This window comes from Odocoileus virginianus, chromosome 23, assembly GCF_023699985.2.
Source record: "Odocoileus virginianus isolate 20LAN1187 ecotype Illinois chromosome 23, Ovbor_1.2, whole genome shotgun sequence".
Taxonomy (NCBI): domain Eukaryota; kingdom Metazoa; phylum Chordata; class Mammalia; order Artiodactyla; family Cervidae; genus Odocoileus; species Odocoileus virginianus.
This window is the reverse complement of record NC_069696.1, coordinates 4,960,936-4,985,325: the sequence shown is the minus strand read 5'-3', so window position 1 is coordinate 4,985,325 and position 24,390 is coordinate 4,960,936. Positions and strand designations below refer to the sequence as shown.

Below are 24,390 nucleotides of genomic sequence, written 5' to 3'. Positions count from 1 at the left end.
GGTTCACAGAATATCCCCCTCTAGGTCCAGAGATGCAATTTTCTGGGTATGTGCTGAGAGCTTTGCATCTAAAGACAGACAACAACAACCCTAAGAATATTTCCAAATACATTTAAAAAACAAACGTGTTCCCATGAATCCCATAAGCTCCTGTAACAGTAGCATCAAATCCCATACCTCAGCGTCTCTTTCTCCATAAATAAACACCTAACATGAAATCTTCCCCAAGCGCCTTGGGCCTCTTCCTACTTAACCTTAAGAGAACTAAGATACTCTGGAGGAAGGGAATCTTGGAGTAAGAGGTGTACAGCCATCTGCCTCCAGTAGAGAAGATAGAAAAATAGGTTTGGCTAAAAGAAATAGGGGGGATTTCTCTGGTCCAGTGGCTAAGACTCTCCACTCCCAATGCAGGGGGCCTGGGTTCCATCCCTGGTCAGGGAACTAGATCCCACATGCCTCAACTAAGAAAGACCTGGCGCAGCCAAATAAATAGCTTTTAAAAATTAAAAAAAAGAAAAAAGAAAGAAAGAAACAGGGACTTGGAAATGTGGCTGAGGATGACTGGAGGGGTGGCATCCTGCATGTGGGTGCTACTGGTGTCCATGGCAAAGGACAGACCACTCAGGGGGCTGGCAGCCGTGAGCCTGCGGTTGTTCAGTTGCTCAGTCCTGTCTGGCTCTGTGACCACATGGACTGCAGCCCGCCAGGCTTCCCTGTCCTTCATCTTCGGTAGTTTGCTCAAACTCATGTCCATTGAATCAGTGACACCATCCAGCCATCTCATCCTCTGTCATCCCCTTCTCCTCCTTCCTTCAATCTTTCCCAGCATCAGGGTCTTTTCCAACGAATCGGCTCTTTGAATCAGGTAGCCAAAGTATTAGAGCTTCAGCACCAGTCCTTACAATGAATACTCAGGGTTGATTTCCTTTAGGATTGACTGGTTAGATCCCCTGGAGAAGGAAATGGCAACCCACTCCAGTACTCTTGCCTAGAAAATTCCATGGATGGAGAAGCCTGGTGGGCTACAGTCCATGGGGTCACAAAGAGTTAGACATGACTGAGCAACTTCACTTGTTGTTGGTTTGATGTCCGTGCTGTCCAAGGGACTCTCAAGAGTCTTCTCCAGCAATAGTTCGAAAGCATCAATTCTTTGGTGCTCAGCCTTCTTTATGGTCCAACACTCACATCCGTATATGACTACTGGAAAAACCATAGCTTTGACTATATGGACCTTTGTTGGCAAGGAGATGGGAGCCGGAGGAACTCATTACACAGACGTGACACATCCGATTTGAAAACAACCCCATGACGCTCCTGTTCCTCCTCCTCCAGGTCACCTGGAGCCATTTCCCACGGCCCTGGCCCATCAACTATGTTCCCAACCTCTCCCCTCCCCGGCCTCTGACCACGGCCTCCGGGGGCTCTCTCACCCCAAGCTTTCTGAACCTGCCTCTGTCACGTGCATGTGTGCTAAGTCGTTTTCCTTTCATTCACCATCAAATATCTAAAATAACGCTACATTTCCTACCTGTTTCCCATTTTCCTCCTTAACATCTAAGAATTTAGCTTTTTGCCATTTCACCAAAATTGCTCTCTCAAAAGTTGACCAAACGAAGACCTCTGTGCTGAAAAGCCACACAGCACTGTGTGCAGAAGGACCACGCACCTTAAATGGAAATACGACACAATCCCAGATGGGAAGGCTCAACATTCTAAGGGTGTTAATTCTGCCCGAACTACCTGCCGATACAGTGCACTCCGATCACAGCTGTGGCAGGTGTGTGTGTGTGAGTTTGTGTGACTGACAAGCTGATCCAGGGAACGAGAGGAAACATAAAGAGCTCGGAGCAGCGGAACGACCATGGAGAAACAGTGCTACAAAATAGTTCTTCACATGATTAAATACTCCTCTAGAACCCAAATTTTAAAAGGGCTGCATTGTAATCCTTCTTACGGATGTATTATAATTTATTTCACTAATTCAATTATTAGAAATGTAGTCTGTAGTTTTCACTACTATTAATATTAGTGTGTTGAAATTTTCTAAACATAAATCTGTGCATATCTATGGCTGTCTTCTTAGAACCCTGCATCAAAGGGTATACACCTTTTTAAAGCTCTGGACATGTCGCCAAACTGTTCAGAACAGCAGCACTAACAAATAAGGGTGACCATTTCCCATCCTTCTGGTCCCCTGGGGTCACACCCACCTCCCCCACAACCTTGCCGATGCGACAGGTCTGTTTTCATTCGCAGGTCTGTGTAGTGAAGGCAAGAACAGAGGCGAAGTATTTAAAAATATGTTTATAAGGCCATTTCCTCTTTTGAGGAATTCCTGCGAATGCCCTTTTCAGGCCACGTTTCTTTTGGTTTAGTTTGTCCCTTTCTGATCTCCTGGTCACAAACCTGACACAGGCTCTTGGATCTTAGCATCTCCTGCTTATTGCAATAGCTAGCTTCACAACCATCTCTGGAGAAGGAAATGGCAACCCACTCCAGTATTCTTGCCTAGAGAATCCCATGGACACAGGAGCCTGGTGGGCTACGGTCCATAGGGTTGGAAAGAACTGGACATAACTGAAGCGACTGAGCATACAGAACCATCTCAACCCTTTCTAAGGTGGGTTGGGTTAAGTTTGCTCCTCCTCTTCCAAGATCTTACATGATTTCCTCCCTATAAACAGAGTCCAGTCCCTCTGGCACGGTGGCCACCATCCGTCCCGTCCTACTTTCCCAGTTTCATCTCCCAGTGTATCCGGATCATCCTCTTGTGTTTTCACTCTGATGCGGTTCCCTCACCCTGGGACATGGACCATCTTACCTCCAACTCCCCTGCTTCCCATCTAACTTATCCTTCATCAACGGGAGACGCCCCTTGTCAGAAGTGAACACTGCTGTTGAAGTATTCATTTTGTCTCCTGTCTGAGGAGTTGGCTACATGTTTAATTCCTCAATGCTTTGGCAAGTTCCTCAATGAATTCTTTTTTACATACCAAGGCTGCTGAGCAAAACGGCCTGCACAAAGCAGACAACTGAAAAACAACTGGAGGAGGAACTGAAGGAACAGATGCTAATGCCGGGGGAGGGGGAACACTCGCAACTTTTCCAAGAGCTCTTAAAGATAAACTTGAAGCATCTCCAAGTCAAGACTGTTTGATGGTAAAGGTCTTGTAGCAGGACGTGTCAACCGATCACCGAGACACCCACGCTGTTAAAGTTCTCAAAAGATGGACCGTGGGACCAGTACAGGATACCAAGCTGGCCTCTGGCACGAATTTTCTGGCTTTGTCTGCTGAATGTTATGATAATGTATTCTGTTCTTAGTAGCTATTCCAGCCCTCGCTGAATTCATAGTAGTAATATGATTTCTAGAGGGACTCGGGCCAAGAATCACAAATGCAACAGCAACTCAATCTGGATTCTCAAAGCAACACGCACGGGATGGAGCAAGGGAGAAGGGAAGGGCAGGGAGAAGATGCCCCACAACCCACAAAAACACGTCACGACAGGCTGGCTGTGAGGGAGACTGTGCGGGCTCCGTAGGTGCCTTCCATGTCAGAGAGCAGAGCTGATGGGGGGAGGTGGATCAGGACCCTGTGGGTGAGACGCAGGCAGAGGGGCAGTGGAGGACGGGTTGGAGGCCCTGGAAGCAGCCCAGAACCTCCATCGCCCAGCACGGGTCAGGGAGTCAGGGCGGGGACGGCTTCTCTCCACAGCCTAGTCAAGGCCAAGGGAGAGCTAACAGAGACCCACGAAACAGGATGGTCTTAAATGAGAGGAAAAGCCTTATTTCAAGCAAATAGCCCTGTGTTTGCAGACACAGGATAGGGGAGAGAGAAGAGGGTGGAGGGGTGGGTATAAAGGCAGGAGGGATGGTTATAAGAGAAGTGACTGGACAAATACTGCTGTCTCTGGCAGTGACTCAGATTCATTTGTTTGTAGCTGGGTTGGTGGTGGGCAGGAAAATCACACAGAGATGCTTGGTTTGGTTTTAGCAGACAGGAATCTGAACTTGAGGTTTCTAACAGCGAGGTCCCAGGATGCAGAGGCTGTGAGGTTTGAGCTGTCAATGGACAAGACTGGAGCCTTGTAGAGGTGATGGTCTTCTATCGGAGTGGTCCTCTATCCTGGTCAGATCTAGGCTATAGCCCCCAGCCCTAATTCACAGGCTGTTTAAACTACACTGACCCAGGAGACATGAAGACATGAAACAATCCAAGTTTGGATTTTTGAATAACTAGAATAAACTTCTATGTATTCTGCCATAATTATTTGCTGCTGCTGTTGTTGTTTAGTCACTAAGTCATGTCCGACTCTTTGTGACCCCATGGACTGCAGCCTGCCAGGCTCCTCTGTCCATGGGATATTCCAGGCAAGAACACTGGAGTGGGTTGCCACTTCCTTCTCCAGTGGATCTTCCTGGTCCACGGACTGAACCCAAGTCTCCTGCATTTGCAGGTGGGTTCTTTACCATCTGGGCCATCAGGGACGCCCAATTATCTGCTGAATAAAACATGAAACTTAGGTGGTCAGAGGGACTTGATGGCATGGTGCACAATTCATGTCCAGGCAGTAAATACTTCATTTACTTTTCCACAGGAGTTTGGTTACCTTTGTGCTTTGTGGCATCCCTCTGGCATTTGGTAACAGGGAAAATGGAAGTTGACCTTGAAGAATGTGCCTACAATCACTTCCCATGGATTACAGTAAACTAAGAAGCCCTCTCTTCTGTCTATCTCAAGCCCAAGCTTGCAGCTTGAACTTTCCGGGTTCCTTCCCAAGTCTCCCTGACCCCAGCTGCCGGCCACCCTGCCCTGGACTCTGCAAACTGACTGGCCATGCTGGTGGCCGGGACGTTGCTGCTGGGCCTTCTCCTCACCCTTCCCTGCCTCGCAATAAACCCTCTGCCCGGCAACGCTGGGTCTGTCTTCCTAAGGGAGAGGCTGCTGCTGCTTAGGCCAGAAGTGAACAGGGTGTCATGGATCCTCCAGGATGAATCTGGAAATAGTCTGCTCACTCCACCACCAGGATCCATCACCGTTGGTTCCCTGGTGATAACACGTGACTGCACGGTGACCTTCTTGAGGTGCGCCTGGGGACATAAAGGACTGTCCTCCTCTCCTTCCCTCATGTCGGGTGACAAGGAGGGAGCAAAGCCCAGCCCTGAAACCTCTCGAAGCGTGAACATCACAAATGCCATCTCATGGCTGTCAAGAGCACGTTAAGTTAAGCCCTGCATACGGGAGGTGCTCCCTACACAGTCTCTGGATGAACACTTGCCATGTGCCCTGAGGGAGGAGCTAGGCTTTTCAATGGTTAAAAACTGAGCAAAGATAAAAACAAACCAAGGGCGTCTTTGCTGCCCAGCATTGAAAATCCCGCGGCAACTTCCCGGCCTGAAGAGAATAAAGCACATCAGGTTTGTGGTGACCCTGTATCTGTACAGAGCACACAGTTTAGTTTTCTACACTAACCCCTTCCCCGACAAAACATCCAATGGTGGACCCACCAGACCTAAAAGCAGGCTGATTCCAAAACTGAGACTCATACGGCTGGAAGGGAGCTAACAGGACTCGCAGTTCAGTTCTCTAACCTTCAAAGGAAGGTGCGTGAGGCCCGAGGAGGCTGACGGGCCAATGTCGTGTAGACTGACAGAGCCTGAGTCCCAGGAAACCCAGGGCTCATCTTCCATGTTCTGGCAGCCAGCAACCAGGGGCTCAAACTCTGCTGTCTTCAGACACAAGTGCTCCGGAGAGAAACAGAGGGCCTGTCCCCACCTCAGAGGCCAGTTTCACAGGACATCTGTCTTGCCCGCTAAACACCCAGTGCCTCAGAGTCCCCATGTCACTCACGGCCACTTATCGTCCTCTGAAGGCTACAGTCAGTCATGGTTTTGTGAGAGTCAACAACCTGGAGTCAAATGACGCCCGTGAACTGGGGTCAATGGACGCACGGGACCGAAACACAGCTGCTGACACCTGTTCCCCCAAAGTAAGCTCCCTGGGGACAGCAGGGGCTGGACCCAGGCACGGACAGTGATGGGACAGCCCGGGTTTAGACAGTTATCCGCCATAAACCACCACCAACTCCTGCTTTCTGATAACTCTCTGCTGGACTTGCAGATGTCACTAACGTACTAATGTCTTCTTCTCCAGCCTACTTAAGTCTGGACACTTCTAAAGTATTTCCTGCCTGAAGTATTCGCCTCTGGCTGAGATAATCTGGATTTTTCTACGTGATATCTGACCTCCCAGGTTACTCTCTTTCCTGAGAGATTCCATCCTGACACAGGTGTTACACCTGCTCTGAACGAGCTGGGGAAGGGCGTGAACAGAGAAATAGATGGAAGACATGCTGACAAAAGATGGAAGTGGGAACGGACACCCCCTCCACACACAGCGGGGCATTAATGTCCATCTGACTGGCTCCCAAGATACTGAATTTTAAGAGTCAGGAGAAGGTGGAATCCTCGCATGTAAAAATGTCCCAGAACACCAAAGACTCTGATGTACCGTCCTGTTCAAAAAACAAGCCAGTTGTGACTACAGCTGTTAACACTGTCTTGTGTAACTGAAATTTGCTAAGAACACAGAACTTTAAAAAAGGGAGGTAATGAGAGGTGATAAATGTGCTCATTAACTTGATGAGGGGAACACTTTCACAAAGTCAGCAATCACCACCCTGTCCACTTGAAACATTTTACAATTTTATCTGTCAACTGTCTCCCTGTGAATTTGAAAGAACAAGCCAGGTACCCAATGGGTGGAGCATTCAGATGCAGCGCGTCCTTAGGCAGAGACGGACCTTGGCCTGTGCCAGGCCTCCCTGTCCCCACTTGCTGGCACAGCGCTGGGGGCTTGAGAACGTGTGGAAGTGTTTTTCCTTTTTCAGTCTTAGGACACAGATTTTGTTAAAACACAATTTTCTATAATATGTCAATGTTATTGCCTGTTTTTCCATGCTTCTTGTATACCTTCGAAGACAATACTACCCAACACTGATATCTATGGTTCTTCAGCACCATAGAATTTGAGCATCGCACAGCTCTAGGAATTAATTTTATACTTTGTTATGCAATCTTTTAGTGCTGTAATATTTATAACACTGGACTAGGTTCCAAAATGGATAAAATATATGTATGCCATGACCCATTCTTTAAAAATGTTTCCTCATTCTGGAAGTTTATGCAGCACCCCAAACACTACAGTGTGAAAGTTAAAGCAGGATTCCTGCCCAGCAGAATCTCAATGGGTGACACGTCACACCATCTCCTACAAGACTGTTAACTAATGTGAGCAGAGACATTTATGCTGAGAGCCGGCTTTGTGCACACAGAGGAGAACATCTCTCTCTGCCACGGGGCAGAAGGGCAGCAGCTGGGTTCTGGGAACCGCGGACATGGCCGGCCAGTCCAGTGGGTTTGGTTTGGCTCTCAGAATTGAGCGTGTCAGAGGGGGAGGATCAGAAACAGATAACAAACCGCACAGACAACTAGTGAGACCTCTAACGCTGAAGCCTTCGGGACAGCAAGAGCAAGGCCCTGTTGTGGCTGAGGTTTAAGTGCTAAACCAGCACACGGCTCACCCACGCCCACGAGTCACTGGCCAAGCAGGAGAGAGGGCAGCGGGCTTGGCGGCAGTGGCGTGTGGTCAGTGCACACTCTCCATCCGGCACGTGGCCCCCGACTCCAGGGCTTTGTGACAGGGAGGGAGGAGGGCAAGGCTCCCTCCCTGGCTTGATTTTTGCCTTCTTAGCACCTACTTGACACCTCCCCTGGGTGGTCTCCTGGCTCCCTGGTGAGGCGACAGAATGACCGTTTACAAGCTTCTGGCCCAGCAATTCAGAGGGGCTCCAGAACTGACCAAAGTTCCGGGGTCACGTGGGCTGCTGAGGGACCTCGGGGACCCACGACCATTGTAGAGAGGACCACGCACAGTGGTGGAGGGCAGGCACAACGCGATAATATAGCAGCTGTACTGATGCGGAGAGGGTTGCAGGGGGCCAGACAGTCATTCATTCGGGATTGTTCAAGGGAACTGTGTGTGATGTGATTTGAAAGCTCTTGGGGAACGTTGGGTTTGAAAGGAAAATGTTCCCACAGCCACTAGAGCTCAAGATGTGGGACCCCAGGGACCCTCCAGTCCAGTCTGGCTCAGTGGATGCTCAAGGGTCAGCACACTGGGAGCCCAGGTCGCCGGAAGCGTGGGTGAAGCCACACTTTATGCCCTGATGTCTGTGAAGCAGCTTTAGGGAAAGGCCCAGCTACTAAGTTCTGTTCAGAGCACTCTGCGCTGATGTCACCAGCAGACCCTGCAGCCTCTGGTGGAGGATGCCATAATCAATGAACGTGAGCAAGGCTCTCCAGCACCCCCTGCTCCAACAGGCAGGCCCTGGGATTCATGTGGAGGGCCATTTCCAGAGTCAGTCTGGAAGCTGGTTGTTCTAAGGCCTGAAACAATCACCTAAGGGGCAGTTAGGGCCCCAGGAGCCCCCTGGGCTACTGCTGGTTCACTCAGTTGTGTCTGGCTCTTTGTGACCCCATGGACTGCAGCATGCCAGACTTCCTGTCCATCACCAACTCCTGGAGTTTGCCCATACTCATGGCCATTGAGTCAGTGATGCCATTCAACCATCTCATCCTCTGTTGCCCCCTTCTCCTCCTGCCCTCAGTCTTTCTCAACATCAGGGCCATTCTAAACACTCAATACAGTGAGCAAGAGTTTTATGTCCTCATGGACACTTGGTGAAATTTAGCCACTTTTGTGGGATTGCTGTGCTATTTCCTTGAGGCTTTCGCTTGTATGTGGGCACTGTGTTCATGTGCTAGGTTTGTGTATTTTCTGTTGTGAAGTGTCGGTTGATGTCTTTTGCCCATTTAAAAGCTATGCTGTTTTTTGTCTTTTCATTCCTGATTTTAAAAATATCTTCTTGATTGAAGTCCTTAGTTTGATATATATACTGTGAAAATTTCCTCCCAGTATTCTGATGAACAGAAATTTAAAGTTTTGATGAAGTATAACTTTTCATTTTCTCCTTTCATGTTTAGTGTTTTATGTCTCTATGTCTGTTGAACTGGGGGTAATCTCAGCATTTTGCTAATATCTAGAACTTAGACGCATTTCTTTAGTAAGGCTTAAAAACAACCACCCACTGCTAATCCTTGGTTTGTGTGTTTAGTCGCTCAGTCGTGTCTGACTCTGCGACCCCATGTACTGCAGCCCGCCAGGTTCCTCTGTCCATGGGATTCTGCAGGCAAGAATATTGGAGTGGGTTGCCATTTCCTTCTCCAGGGATCTTCCTGACCCAGGGATAGAAACCAGGGTTCTTGCATTGACAGGTGGATTCTTTACCACTGAGCCACCTGGGAAGTCTTGGTTTACAAACGCTCAATTTTAAAACCCAAAACACTGACTTCACCTAAAATTCCAGGGCTACTAAGGTTTTAAAAACAAAAAGTGCCCTTTAAAAAATATTCACTCATTCAGCACATAGGTCACACATGTCTGCTCGCAGGATGAGATGATCTGTATCAATCGGGCACAGTGCTGACAGGTATGCCAGGGCTGGGGAGGACCAGAGAGTGTCTGGGGCTCAATCGTACTTTCTAAAGCTCTCTGAAAGGAAATTCTATTAACACACTTCTTTGCAATTTGTCCCAGGGTCACAATTCTACATTCAGATTCTTTTTATGTCTAACTGAAATATTTATTTTTTAATTGAATACACCCTCATCCTGGAGAAGGAAATGGTAACCCACTCCAGTATTCTTGCCTGGAGAATCCCATGGACAGAGGAGTCTGGAGGGCTACAGTCCATGAGGTCACAAAGAGCTGGACACAACTGAAGCGACTTAGCATGCATGCATACTCTCATCTTCTGTCCTTAGGAGAAAATGAAAAGAGAAACACAGGCTTCCTCACCATTGAGACAAAAACCTCCATCCAGTAACTGAGCTCTATGCTTTGTCTTTCTTTTAAATTTTTCTACGTAATGCACCCTTTAAAAATGTTTATTTTTTAACACTCCAATCTTCTTCATCTTCTTCAAGTCTTTTACCAAGTTTTTTTCTTTTGGTGGAGGCTGGGCTAGGAGGTCACATTCGAATACAGCCCTAAACGGAGGGGTTAGTGTCCATCCCCTTCACACTCGAATAACCGACAGCCAGGGTTGGAAGAGGCCGGGACTAATCTGACTGCAGTCACCTCCCGGTGCTGGCCCCTTGCACAAGCCTCTCCTCCGGGGAGGAAGTTATCCCACACGTGCTGTCCAGTCTTCCTGTGGGCAGACCTGAATGTTCTTTCTGCCGAAGTCTGCCTTCTCAGGATGTCGACTCACGGGTGTGGGGTAAACACGCTGTCTACAGGGAGTTCATTTCCTCACCTGTAATCAACTGTATGGGGCTTCCCTGGCAGCTCAGTGGTAAAGAATCCGCCCGCCAAAGCAGGAGACCCGGGTTTGATCCCTGGGTCAGGAAGATCCCCTGGAGAAGGAAACGACAACCCACTCCAGTATTCTTGCCTGGGAAATCCCATAGATTGAGCAGCCTGGTGGGCTACAGTCCATGGCGTTGAAAACAATTGGACACAACTCAGCAACTAAAAAACAACAAACTTTGATACATCACTGTTCCTGCTTTGAGATGCCCTGTCTCTGCAAGATTTTGAAGTAAAGTTTCTAAAATTAACTAGCCATGTGCTCTGTTTTCAGTGGGCTTCCAGTCGTATTTTAACTACATAGTTACTAATATCAAAAGAACCTATCAGAAATTAAATTTAAATCTGTCCTATAGAATTTTCTCTCTTTCAAGAAGTAAAATTTCCATGGTAACACCTTAAATTTGAGAGGGAGGCCTTGCCTTTTCCATCACACCAATCAGGTGGGTGGCTGACAGGCCCTTAAATGTGCTTGGTCTTAGGTAACGTCCACAGCTGGGAGTCAGTCCCACCGTGACCCCACAGCATACTTACCGACCACCGCTGCTGTCATCGCTGCCCGAAACCCTGAATCACAGAAGTGTCCTATTTGACACAGCCTCCCCTTCTCGCATTACGGGTGAACAAACAGGATGCATTCAGCTGGGAGACAAAGCACGGCTTCAACCCTCTGGGGCAGAGGCGCAGCCGACTGACAACATGACCACCACCTACGAGGGGCTGGACACCATGACCCCCACTCTGCAGCCAGGAGCGAAAGCAGCTGAAGGTAAACACGCGAACACTACTCCAGTTCTTTTTCTATTTTTATTTCTCAGTGTTGATTCAACTTTTCTTTCCTTCACTTTCCACGGCTGCCCTCTACCTCTGTCCTCATCCTGTTTTCTCCTTGGTTCTTTTATTCATGGTTTTTGTCTCTGGACTAGCCATCTCATTTCTCTACTGATCAAAAAATCATAACATGGAAAAAAGAGAACTGATGGATTTTACGGGCAACACTAAACAGAAAATGTAGTGGCGGGGGGGCAAGGGGAGGGGATCACCTAAATTCATCCATCTCATGGTTCTCTTATTTGAAAAACTCAGTAGGTCATGACCCACAGTTCCTGAGAGATAGCTGACCTGTCAGGGGTCCTACAGGTCAGACTTCCCGTCCATGGCCACCATTACACGTCCCTTAACTGTCTCCCTTCTTTTTTTGGGAGAGAAGAAAGAAAGAAAAGAAAAATTTATTTTCTTTCTTTTTTGGAGCATAATTGCTTTATAATGTTGTGTTAGTCCCTGCTATACAATGAAGTATATCAGCCATATGTAAACACACATGCTTGCTCTTGAGCTTCCCTCCCCCTGCCATCCCACCCCTCTAGGTCATCTCAGCACCGAGTTGGGCTCCCTGTGTTATATATCAGCTTCCCACTAGCTCTTTATTTTACACGTGGTTGTGTATATATGTCAGTGCTACTTGTCCCACCCTCCCTTGCCCCCCACCTCCCCACAACCTTCTGCCTTCTCAACCAGCCCTTTCGGATTCTTTAGCAAGTTACACTGAAGGAAGAACAAAATGGGACTTACTTCAAATGGTGGCTCCTAATTACTCTGAAGAACCAACCCCTGTTAAGAATCTTGATTCTGAACCCTGAATTCCCCAAGGCAGCTTCTACTGCATCAACTTACAGAGCAGCTGGCTTCGGCGAGACTGTCGTCTGAGCCCAGGTGGGGTCTTACCTGTTCCTGGGTCATCTTCTGCAGCTCATTCTCCCACGCTGCCTGGTCGTCGTCCAGCTTATAGGCGGCTGGTGGAGTGAGTCCTCGGAGGATCAGGGGGTCTCGGTCGTGGCAGAGGGCGGTCAGGTGTCTGATGTACAACTTGAGCTTGCTTCTGTTTTGGTCAAGTTCTAGGAGGGACTGGATGATCTGAGGCAAAATAAAAATGAGGAAAGTCAAGGTCAGTCTGAAACGAGAAGCTCCAGTCTCTTCGTGCCTCCGAAGGCAAAGAGACAGAGCGAGGCTAGAGCTCTGGTACCCACTAACCGCCCTCTCTGCCCACCCGCCTGCGCGTCTACGAAGCCACACCCACCCACCACCGCGCTGGGAGCCACGTGGGGACACGGGCATGTACATCAGCGTGAGACGGGAGTCCATGTTCAGGCGGGGGCTAAGCACAGGACTGGCTTGTTTTTGCAGAGATGACATTCCTGCTACAGAAAGACTGCAGTCCCCTCACAGCTGCTCATCCACCTATTTATGGGCAGCTACAAAAACCCTAGCTACTCTTTGAGTTCCCAAAGCTGGGTTGGAAGGGAAAAAGGATGACAGTGACCAGACTTCCCCTGTCCCCTTGTCTTTTCCTTCCAACCCAGCTTTGGGAACTCAAAGAATACCTAGTCCACCCTCTTTCCCTTCCCCCCTCCTCAAGAGTCCTGCTCATACACTGCACTCCATGCACAGTGGTCACGATTATCCATCGGAAGCAACATTCATGGTTTTCCTGTGAATGATCCCGTTATCTACCTGGTAGTGCTCTGTTCCCACCACCTCCATGCCACAGCATTGCACTGGGTTTAGGGCAGCCAAGAGCAGAGAAGAGATGTGTACAATCTTGTATGATATATCTTATGTGCAATTTAAAAACAATACAAATGACACTGGGATGACCCAGAGGGATGGGATGGGGAGGGAGGTGGGAGGGGGGTTCAGGATAGGGAATAACACATGTAAATCTATGGCTGATTCATGTCAATGTATGGCAAAAACCACTACAATATTATAAAGTAATTAGCCTCCAACTAATCAAAATAATTGGGGAAAAAAAAAAGAAAAACATACAAATGAATAGACACACAAAACAGAAAGAAACTCAGGTTTAGGGGTTTCACTGGTGGCTCACTGATAAAGAACCTGCCTGCCAATACAGGAGATGTGGGTTCGATCCTGGGTCAGGATGATCCCCTGGAGAAGGAAATGGCAACCCACTCCAGTGTTCTTGCCTGGAGAGTCCCATGAACAGAGGAGCCTGGCAGGGTACAGTCCATGGGGTCGCAAAGAGTCGGACACGACTTAGCAACTACACAACCACACACACACACACACACACACACACACACACACACACAGCAAATGAAACGTGCTCATCTGAAAGCCTGATGCACACGCGTGTCCCTCCACCTCCTGGAACAAAGGACGCCTCTGTCCCTGGAGGGAGTGTAATCCTCTCTACATTGGAGGAGTGACGGGTGGGTGACCTGTCACGGGAGGGGTGACACGTGAGCTCACTACTGGATCTGCCTTGTCCTGGCTGGAGCCCCTGGACTTGTCTCACAGAGGCATCGACCCTCCTTTTAGATGGTGATGGACGAATCCTCGCACAGCCCTGACACCTGAGCCCCAGCTGGGCAGGACCAGCTCCACGCTGGGTCTGTCTCTCTCCAGAGATGGGCCAGCGCTGTCTTGCATTCCCTTCACTCTAGGAATGACCACCCCCTCGGGTCCCTCGGAGAGCACATCGCACGACACACAACCTCATCGGACAGCTCTCGGGACAGCCTTGGCCTGGTCCTCGGTGCTGCATGAACCTGGGGGGTGGAGGAGGAGCTGGGTGGGCCCCCTGTCTCCAATTCTGAACCGCAGGCACAGCGTCTGCCTGACACCCAGCCCCTGTGGGGGCTGCCAACCCAGCAGATGCTGGCACATACCCGACACTCCCTGGGCTCAGGGCAGAGTCTGTACCTGCTGGTGTCGCCAGGCTGGCAGTTTTCACCAGTAGGACGCCCTGACAAGGAGCTCGCTAATCTTCAAGTCAGGAGAAATGAGGTCTGGTATGCTGAATTCTGCCACCCCCACTCTCTCCAGAGGATTCCCCTGCTGCTTTCCTTGTTTCCTTTTAAGAGTTTCTAAAATACAGTTTTATATATATTTTTTATTAAGAAATCAATGCAGATTTTACTCTGAAAAGTATGGGGGAAAACAGGAAAGAAATAATAAACAGTCTATAGGTTTTCCATCAAGAATAGCACTTGCAACATTTTGCTGATTTTCTTCCAAGTCTTTTTATAAACTTACATAAATCAACTTTTAACTGTATCATACTTCACATTTTGCTTAAGACCCTGTTTATCCATTTAATGTTACATTGTGAGTCCTATTCACGACATTACGTATTCCTGGAAAACATAATTTTTAATGGTTGCTTTATAAATATATCACATTTCCTGTTTCTAATGCTATTTCCGTGAAATAATTAAGACAGGCAAGAGCCTCGGCTTAGTGGCTAAAACAATATCTAACGTACTAGACAGATCAGAGGGCAGACCCACATGGCATATAATAGAGGAGCTGGAGCCTGGCTAGGAAAACCAGAGCAAGTGAATCAATTTAGCATTATTATTTTTGAAACACACACACTCACACAACTGTCTGGGAACAAAGGTGGTACTCTCAGGGGCTGAGGGTGGGGGGAAGGCTCTGGGCTCTTACGGGACCCCTCCAGGTCCGAGCCCTGTGTTGCCTGTGGTGTCAGCACTGCCAACTGCAGAAGGAAGAGCTGTTTCAATAAAGCACAAGGTCTGGAGAGTGGGGAAATCGGACAGCTTTTCACAAACAACAGTAATCTTTCAGAAAAGACTTGGGCTTTCTTTCTGGCCACAGATGCGTGCTCGCGCTGCAGAGCTCAGAAACTGAGTTCCAAAGCAGCATCTTCAGAGGCAAGTTCCAGGGACTTCTCTAAACATGTGCCCACCGTGCACGTCAACAAGCCAACTGTCCAGTCGTTCCCTCCACACCTGCCACGCCGCCACACGCCACGGCCGTGTTTCCAGCCTGGCCTCCTCCAGCCGCTTTCATGGACACACTGATTTAAAAAAAAAATCACTCTGTGGATTTTCAGTGGATTTGTGCAACCTACTCCCATTTCGTGTGTGTGTGTGTGTGTGTGTGTGTGTGTGTCTGCATATAGTTGCCATCACATTTGGGCTATAAGGCAGAAAGAGCTGATACCCTAGGTAATGACTGTTTGAGCTGGAAAACTGACATTAAAAAAGCATGAAGACAATCTGATAAATGGTGGTAAGGGGAAGGTCAAATTTCTTATAGTAAAATGGAGTCTGGAAACATGCTAGCTCACTGCTGTATGGCTGGGAATGAAAAAGTGGACTCTCAGGCCTCTGTTCTTAATCAGAGATGAACTTCACACTGACTGAAATATATTTCATGCTCAGGTGCTAACTGATAACAAAATACGTAGTGTTGTGCACTCTGTAATTTTTCAAAGTCCAACTGAAAAGTTACAAAAATAACAGAATTTGAAAATTTTTTTCCAGGATAAAAATTCTTTCTATGCAATGGCTGAGACACCCTTTTTTTTTCTTATGTTAAAGGGAACTGCTTTTTAAAATCAAAACAAAAAACTAGAGCGCTTACTCCATGAAAGCATATGAAACTGCCCAACCAGCATAGTCTCTCAATGTGTCCATTAAAAGAAAAGTCACTGTAGCCCCTCTGAGACACATTTAGCCATGTCCATCATGGGGAAAATGCCCTTATCTCTCCCCTCCCCCTCCCAGTCTAACTTGGGCTGACCACTCAGAAAAGAAACTGTATTTCCCACAAGGAAGAACTGTGACTGCCTAACCTCAGGAGGGAAGAGGGACACTCGCCAAGTAGGAAGAGGATGCTCACAGGACCCAGAAGTTAAGTCTTTGGTCCACACAAACTTCAGAGGATTGGTAAGAAGTCCCACCAAAAGCAAGATGGTCAGGCCACATCACAGTTCTACAGCTGTGCAGAACTAGAGTTATCTTTTTTTTCCTTTTGGCAAAGAAGTTAAAAAATGAACTTGTCGAGAATAACCTCTGCTTCTATCAAACAGAATGCCAAAATGGCAACATTCTCTGAATCCTACATTTACCAAGTTGTTAAGGAAAATCATTTAAACTAAAAGAATGGATGAGAGCCTTTCAGTTGACGTCCTGAAAGCTTTGTTTCTTCTGGCAAGGATTTACTTGCTTATGAATCAGATCCTCAAAATGGCTTCAGAGGCCAGTGTGTGATGACACAAAGTGACCTCTGGAAGGGGTTTATCTTAACCTCCCCTCCACTTAAGTATGGTTGGATGGCCAGAGGTGTTTTAGAAGACAGGCAAGTTGCTCCTGTATTATGTAATACCAATTGTAATGGAAAACTCTACAGCACCCCGTTTCTGCAGCCCATTCATCTAAGAGATGGGGACACACCTGCCTGTGCCAGGATGGGACATGTGATCAAGTCCATGGCCTGCTCTCCTCTCCCCACTGTTTCTGTATTAGACCTTCGTAAGTACAGGGTGGCCGGTTGTGACACATTCTGGGAGCCCATTTTGAGAGCAGAGGTTTTATACCTTGTACTGAACATTATGTGGGACTTAATGCATTTGCCCTTGTAGTATTAATGTTTTACTGTTCAAAAGATGCCACTATTTTTTAAAGTAATTAACATTTACTTATCATTTACTGTGTTCCTGGCAAAGTACTGTTGTACTGATGACTTCTCTGTCACCAGAAGATCCTCTTGTTCTAACTTCTGTCTGCTGACATCCTGGAAGGCACATTCAGATGTCCCTGAATTACTGCATAAACACCAGAGGCAGTTCTGATTTCTCACTGGGTCACTACCACACTGCTGTCCCCCAAGGTAGGCTCATCAAGAAAGTCCCAGAACAGCCAACACACTGACTTCCCAGAAACATTGTTCTCTTAATGATGTTCCTGTCCAGAGGCCCCAGCAGAAAGTTGAACTTTGAAAAGTAAAAAAGGAGGCAAGCAAAAGGGAGCAGGTACAGGAAAAGATGTTCAACATCACTAGTTATTAGATAAATGCAAATCAAAACTACAATGAGGTGTCACTTCACACCAGGCAGAAAGGCCATCATCAAAAAATCCACAAACAACAAATGCTTGAGAGGGGATGGAGAGCAGGGAATGCTCCTACACTGTTGGTGGGAATGTAAATTGGTACAGTCACTGTGGAGAACAGTATGGAAGTCCCTTAAAAAACTAAAAACAGAGATACCATATGACCCTGCAACCCCACTCCTGGGCAAAAATCTGGAGAAAAACATGGTTTGAAAGGATATGTGGACCCCAGTGTTCACTGCAGCACTATTTACAGTAGCCAAGACATGTGAGCAGCCTAACTGTCCATTGACAGAGAGATGGATAAAGAAGATGTTGTACATATATACAACGGAGTATTACTCAGCCATGAAAAAGAACAAAATAATGCCATCTGCAGCAACATGGGGGTTTCTAGTTAGAATCAGACACGGAACAATGAACTGGCTCCAAATTGGGAAAGGAGCACATCAAGGCTGTATACTGTCACCCTGCTTATTTAACTTATATGTAGAGTGAAAGTGAAAAGAAAGTGAAGTCGCTCAGTCCTGTCCGCTCTTTGTGATCCCATTGACTGTAGCCTACCAGGCTCCCCTGTCCATGGAATTTTCCAGGCAAGAGTACTGGAGTGGGTTGCCACTTCCTTCTCCAGGGGATCTTCCCAACCCAGGGCCTAACCCGGGTCTCCCGCATTGCAGGCAGACGCTTTACCATCTGAGCCACCAGGGACCTTGTGAAATGCCAGGCTGGATGAAGCACAAGCTGGAAACAGGTTTGCGCAAGATTGCAGGGAGAAATATCAATAACCTCAGATACTTAGATGACGCTACCCTTATGGCAGAAAGTGAAGAGGAACTAAAGAGCCTCTTGATGAAAGTGAGGAGAGTGAAAAAGTTGGCTTAAAACTCAACATTCAAAAAATGAAGATCATGGTTTCTGGTCCCACCATTTCATGGCAAATAGGCAAAACAGTGACTTTATTTTCTTGGGCTCCAAAATCACTGCAGATGGTGACTGTAACCATAAAATTAAATGACACTTGCTCCTTGAAAGAAAAGCTATGACAAACCTAGACAGTATATTAAAAAGCAGAGACATCACTTTGCTGACAAAGGTCCATCTAGTTAAAGCAATGGTTTTTCCAGTAGTCATGTATGGATGTGAGAGTTGGACTATAAAGAAAGTGGAGCACTGAAGAACTGATGCTTTTGAACTGTGGTGCTGGAAAGGACTCTTGAGAGTCCCTTGGACTGCAAAGAGATCAAACCAGTCAATCTTAAAGGAAATTGGTCCTGAATATTCATTGGAAGGATTGAAGCTGAAGCTCTAATACTTTGGCAACCTGATGCAAAGAACTGAATTCATTAGAAAAGACCCTGATGCTAAGAAAGACTGAAGGTAGTAGGAGAAGGGGATGACAAAGAATGAGATGGTTGGATGGCATCACCAACTCGATGGACATGAGTATGAGCAAGCTCTGGGAACTGGTGATGGACAGGGAAGCCTGGCATGCTGCAGTCCATGGGCTCGCAGAGTCGTACATGAATGAGTGACTGAACTGGGGGGCTTCCTTGGTGACTCAGATGGTAAAGAATATGCCTGCAATGCAGGGAGACCTGGGTTTGATCTCTGGGTTGGGAAGATCCCCTGGAGGAGGGCATGGCAACCCACTCCAGTATTCTTGCCTGGAGAATCCCCATGGACAGAGGAGTCCGGTGGGCTACAGTCCATGGGGCTGCAAAGAGTCTGACATGACTGAGTGACTAAGCACAGCACAGTACCAGAAACATAGAGGGTCCTAGGGAGTGTCATACTGAGTGAAGTAAGTCAGACAGAGAGGGAGAAATACCATATGACATCCCTTTTAGGTGGAATCTAAAAATAACTGATACCAATGAATTTACATACAAAAGAAACAGAAAGAGACTCACAGACTTGGAGAACGAACTTATGATTACCAGGCTGAAGGGATAGTTAGGGACTTTGGAAAGGTCATGTACACATTTGGATAATTAAAATGGATCACCAACAAGGACCTAACCAGACAGCACAGGGAACTCTGCTCAATGTTATGTGGCAGGCTGGATGGCAGGCGGGTTTGGGGGAGAATGGATACATGTCTGTATATGGCTGAGTCCCTTCGATATTCACTTGAAACTACCACAACATTTTTAATCGGCTATTCCCCATTACAAAATAAAAAGTTTTAGAAGTCTGGGGGTAAAAAAAGAGGCACAGGAATAAAATTCGGTGGCCTGGCCTCAAAGTCCTTTTTCGTGTCAAGAACTGAGCTTATCTTCTTGGTTATAATGCGCATTATGACCAGGAAGATGAAGGATGGTACCAGGTCTCTTCACAAAGGTTTGGAGCAGGTGTTAACTTTCTCACTTAAATGCAGCTACTTTGTGAAACAATGCAGTTCTTTAAAGAAACAGAGTGAACAGAAATGACATTTTTGCTACATTAATTAGATATACTGCATATTAACTCACACGTATTATTGACACTAAAAAAATTGTATATTTGACTTAACAAACATTTAGTGAGTGTCTCTATGCCAGGCCACACACAGCTTTTGCTGGCAGGAATATTAAGAATGACATGTGGTCCTGCATGCATGCATGCTAAATCGCTTCAGTTGTGTCAGACTCTATGCGATCCCATGGACTGTAGCCCACCAGGCTCCTCTGTCCATGTGATTCTTCAGGCAAGAACACTGGAGTGGATTGCCATGCCCTCCTCCAGGGAGATGTGGTCCTATTTTGCATTAAAATCATGAGATAATGGAGCTAATGTGTTGAGTGTACATGAGAATTAAAATGTGTTAATTCAGGATTTATCTGTTTTAACTTTAGTTTTGAGGTTTCCTTCAGGCAAACCTTCAAACTGCTAAATAAACCTCTTTATCTTAATTCGAGGCTTGGTTTGACTTGTTCTTCACAGATAAGGTTATAAAATTCAACAACTTTTTTATTTTTAATGTTCTCTGAGAGCCAACCTTTTATTTAGCCTTCCCATCTGCAGCACAAACAAGACACTCAGTGGATCCCCTGCATGTTTTTGGTGTGGTGGTCCTTAGTCATCTTTAATCCTAACAAACTGAAGACAATTGTGCATTCCAGGACAGCCTTCTGTCTTATGCATCTCCAAGAGAGACGCTGGGCAAACACAAGCCTCGTGGGGCTGCACCCTCACAATAACCAATAAAGCCAAACTAAGAAGGATTCATGCTGTACACCACATAACCTTCATCAAAAACCAAACTTCACTGTTAACAATGAAAACCAGGAACGTTTCAGCAGCATTAGCCTGAGTTTGTGCCTAGCTAGAGGACTACAGTGATTAAAAACAAAAAAAATTTCTTTTGGGGGAAAGTCGATAAACTTCTAAAAATTTCATGAAAAGTTAAAAGGTAACCTAGAGTTAAATGCAAACAAGTTCAGAGCTCCAAGTCCTGACCCCCAACGTCATAACCATTTTTCATGTGTGTCTACTTCACTCCCCACACAAACTTTACAGAATGGGAAACTGTCTTGCATTCCTCTTTCAAAACAAAAAGTCATGACAAATACAAAAGCCAGAATGACATTGAAAGTGTTAGTCGCTCAGCTGTGTCTGACTCTTTGTGACCTCTGCCAGGCTCCTCCATTTATGGGATTTCCCAGGCAAGAATACTGGAGTGGGTAGCCATTCCCTTCTCCAGGAGATCTTTCCAACAGCAGCAGGTCTCCTTCATAGAAGGCAGATTCTTTACCATCTGAGCCACCAAGGAAGCCAGGATGACGTTACTTCTACTATAAATATTCACTGTGGGTTTTGAGCATGAGTTGCCCATTCTCCTTGCTTGGCCCTGTAATAAACACTCCCCTTGCCTCACCACAAACTGGTGTCAGTAGATTGGCTTTGCTGCATGCGGGTGAGCAGACCCAAGTTTGGTTTGGTGACACGTGGTCACTGATATGAATAAATGTTAATCAGAAAACTTACTATATACAAAAATACCTGGTTCTAAGAGTAAAAACTCTCTCCAAAGGTTTCATATTTAAAGGGTTTCATGGCTTGTTAAAGTGTAAGTGTGTTTAGGAAAACTGTTTCCGAAAAGGTTATAGGTTTGAAACATGAAAAAAAAAAAAAACCAAAAAACCAAAAACCAGTGGGAATCGTTTACAAACTAAAATGCAATCATTTCTTCTCAGTTTTACAGCTCAGAAATCTGTTGTCAATTTTCCTTTAAGTGCACATTACCACTCCAGCAGAACAAAACAGAACCTCCCCTATTTCCTGATCCAGATATTCTGTACTCAGAGGCGTATGGAGATGGGGAGTGGGGTTCAGAATAAGATGAATCTTGGAATCTGAACCAGAGGACTGCTAACTGCATTGTGCCGATTTATTCCTTATTCAGTTAAAACCATCATATCTTATTCAGATCCAGAAATTCCACTTGAACAGAGAGCAGTGTGAGGGAAGGAGGCTCCGGCTGAGCTCACCTCCCCTCGGCCAAGAGGGCAGGTTTTCTAAGTTCTTGCTTCAGTACTTGGAAACTTGCAAAATACATGAAAATGAGGTGACTCACCAACAAGAGGGCAGACAGTACATCCAGATGAAGATGGGGCAGATTAAAGGGCAGCAAGTGGACAGAACGCTGCAGGAGGCAGAGAAGCTGGAGGTGACAGCAGGGGACGCACGGCGGGCACCCCAAAGGGGTGCTCAGACAGGACACGGAGTCAAGGGAGCACCCACTCTGTGAGACTCAGAGCTGCTAGGAGCAGGTACGTGTTCCAAGATTCCCCTTCCCTGCTCTTTAAATAAGGATGGGAAAGAAGCATCTTCAATTTAGTTCTTGGCTTGAGGCTTGCCTCTTCACAATAAACTATTTATTGCATTCTAGTAAACAACGTAGGGGTTAAATACTTGTGTGTGTGTGCACGCGTGCACGCACATCTATATATATATATATATACTTTACATAACTTTCCCACAGCAAAGTTCCAGGGCTGTATACTAATGAATGTCTAATTATGGGGAAAATGTCTGGGCACGGGAGAGAAAATGAGGAAAAGAGGGAGAAGCTCACACTTTTTGAGCAGGCGGGCCAGCTGAAGGTAGATACTGAATTTCACAGGAAAAACCAGGTAGGCAGCTGGCCACAGGCAAGAACAGCGGCCTCAGCTCCTTGCGAGTCTGTGCACACACCATGTGCCACATCAGCTCCCATCCCACCAGTCCTCTGAGGCCTGAAGTCCAGCTCCTGCTGGACTGCTGCTGTGGTCAATCACTTCTTGGCTTATCACATGTTTACAAGACAGAAAGATGGATCTGAGAAGACAGCAACATGCTTGTTGCTTGCTGGGCGGAACCCAGTGCCGACCTCATCAGGACACTTCGTTTTCTTCTCTAACCTTTGGAAGTGAAGGGAAGGCATGAAAGGCTGACCTAGCTAGGATCTCAATGAGTCACCGGAGAGGAGCCGCTAGGTTACTGGGCACCCAGCCACTCTGTCTGCCTCACGGTCCACGGGAAGACAGAGGAGGAAAGAGGCAAGCGCGGTTATCGAGTGACTAGGAGATGTTGACGGCTAGTCTGTCAAGGGCTCCCAAGTGGAGGCCAGCCTCTGGAGGAGACTCTTCTGTGACGGGCAGCTATTTAGAGGCCAGTTGTGTGTGTGTCTGTGTGTGTGTGTATGTGTGTGTGTGTGAGACGGGCAGCTATTTAGAGGCCAGTTGTGTGTGTGTGTCTGTGTGTGTGTGTGTGTGTGTGTGTGTGTGTGACGGGCAGCTATTTAGAGGCCAGTTGTGTGTGTGTGTGTGTGTGTTTGAGTGTGTGTGTGATGGGAAGCTATTTAGAGGCCAGTTGTGTGTGTGTGTGTGTGTGTGTGTGTGTACATGCGGAGGATGGGAGGAGACACAAGCAATTTCACCACCAGTCCCGCGTGACGGCAGTACCAGTGTTGACGCCAGTGTCTCCAGCTGAAAGCTCCTGACCACCCTGCCCCCGAGGGTCACTGTGCCCTCTGGCGCCTCATCAGGAAGCTGGGCTGGGAGGGTACAGAAGGGAGGGGGGGTTCCTATAGACTGGAAGGCAGGGGAAGACAAAAATGTATCTGCATCCCTGTGTACACATCAGAGATGAGTACCCGTGGTGTCAGAAACGACCTACATACAGGCATTGAATCTCCTGATGCTGAAGCTGGAGACAGGTCAGAAGCACCTGTGACTCGGCCTGTGTAAGGACACACCTGTAGACAACCTGTAGGGGCAATGGGGGGCCAGGGGGTAAGATGGGGAGAAAGACCTGTGCACAATGGCCCTGAGCCCATATTTCAGCTCAAGGACAGCTCAGGACCTGCTTGACTGAGAGGCAGGAAATGCTCCAGGACATCACCCACCAGCCCTTCAGGGACAGTGGGGGTGGGGTGGGGGGCAGGAGCATCAGGGTGGGGCCTCCACCCCTCCAGGTTGAACCAGTGCCCTGCCTCCACCCGCTGCTCTGCCTGTGTCCTCGTCCCCTCCCCCTCCACATGAAGAATCTCCTCTCCGTCCACACACACCGGAAGTGTCGTGAATCTGAGAACCCAAGCAGGATCTTGGCTGCTCTGAGCGGTCCTGCCTGGATTTAGGTCTGCCACAGTCAATCAGGAAATCATCCTGAAAAAGCAAATGCTTTCTGAAAATTTTATACACCATGAACAAATCCCATGGATTAACGATTTCCAGACATCACCCCCTTCACCTTGGGAGTCATCCAGGCTTTGGGTGGAAGAAAAAGATTTGGGAAAAACAAAAATTAGGAAGACTGCTTTCCGTTATGTTTTTCCCTACCCAGTTTTTCTATTTGAGAATAAAACCTCCCGCACAGTCACTGAATTAATCTCTCCTCCCCCTATTCTGTTAAAATTCTTTAGCATAACACAAACTCTGATAGACATCACCATTTCAATTACTAGTTGCTGAGGTTTAAGCAAAGCTTTATCATCTGAGGATACACAAGTGACTATGACAAAAGAGGCTCAGCACAGAAACCTACAAGTTGTGACTGATATTTTACAAGGTAACAGCCAGGGTTACCTTTATTTTCTTGGGCTCCAAAATCAC

General features: G+C 47.1%; 1 protein-coding gene across 15 annotated transcripts in view; it reads right to left on the bottom strand.

The window, feature by feature from the left end:
- The window catches only part of ERC1 (ELKS/RAB6-interacting/CAST family member 1), a 265,228-nt gene that overhangs the window by 10,443 nt on the left and 230,395 nt on the right, over positions 1–24,390 (bottom strand). For 9 of the 15 annotated variants that reach the window (XM_070453239.1, XM_070453238.1, XM_070453242.1 and 6 more), the window contains one exon: positions 12,159–12,347. In XM_070453239.1, the coding sequence (XP_070309340.1) occupies positions 12,159–12,347 (189 nt within the window). Of the gene's footprint in view, positions 1–12,158; positions 12,348–24,390 lie in introns of those variants that run through there. The other 6 variants (XM_070453247.1, XM_070453248.1, XM_070453249.1 and 3 more) reach the window with 1 other exon arrangement.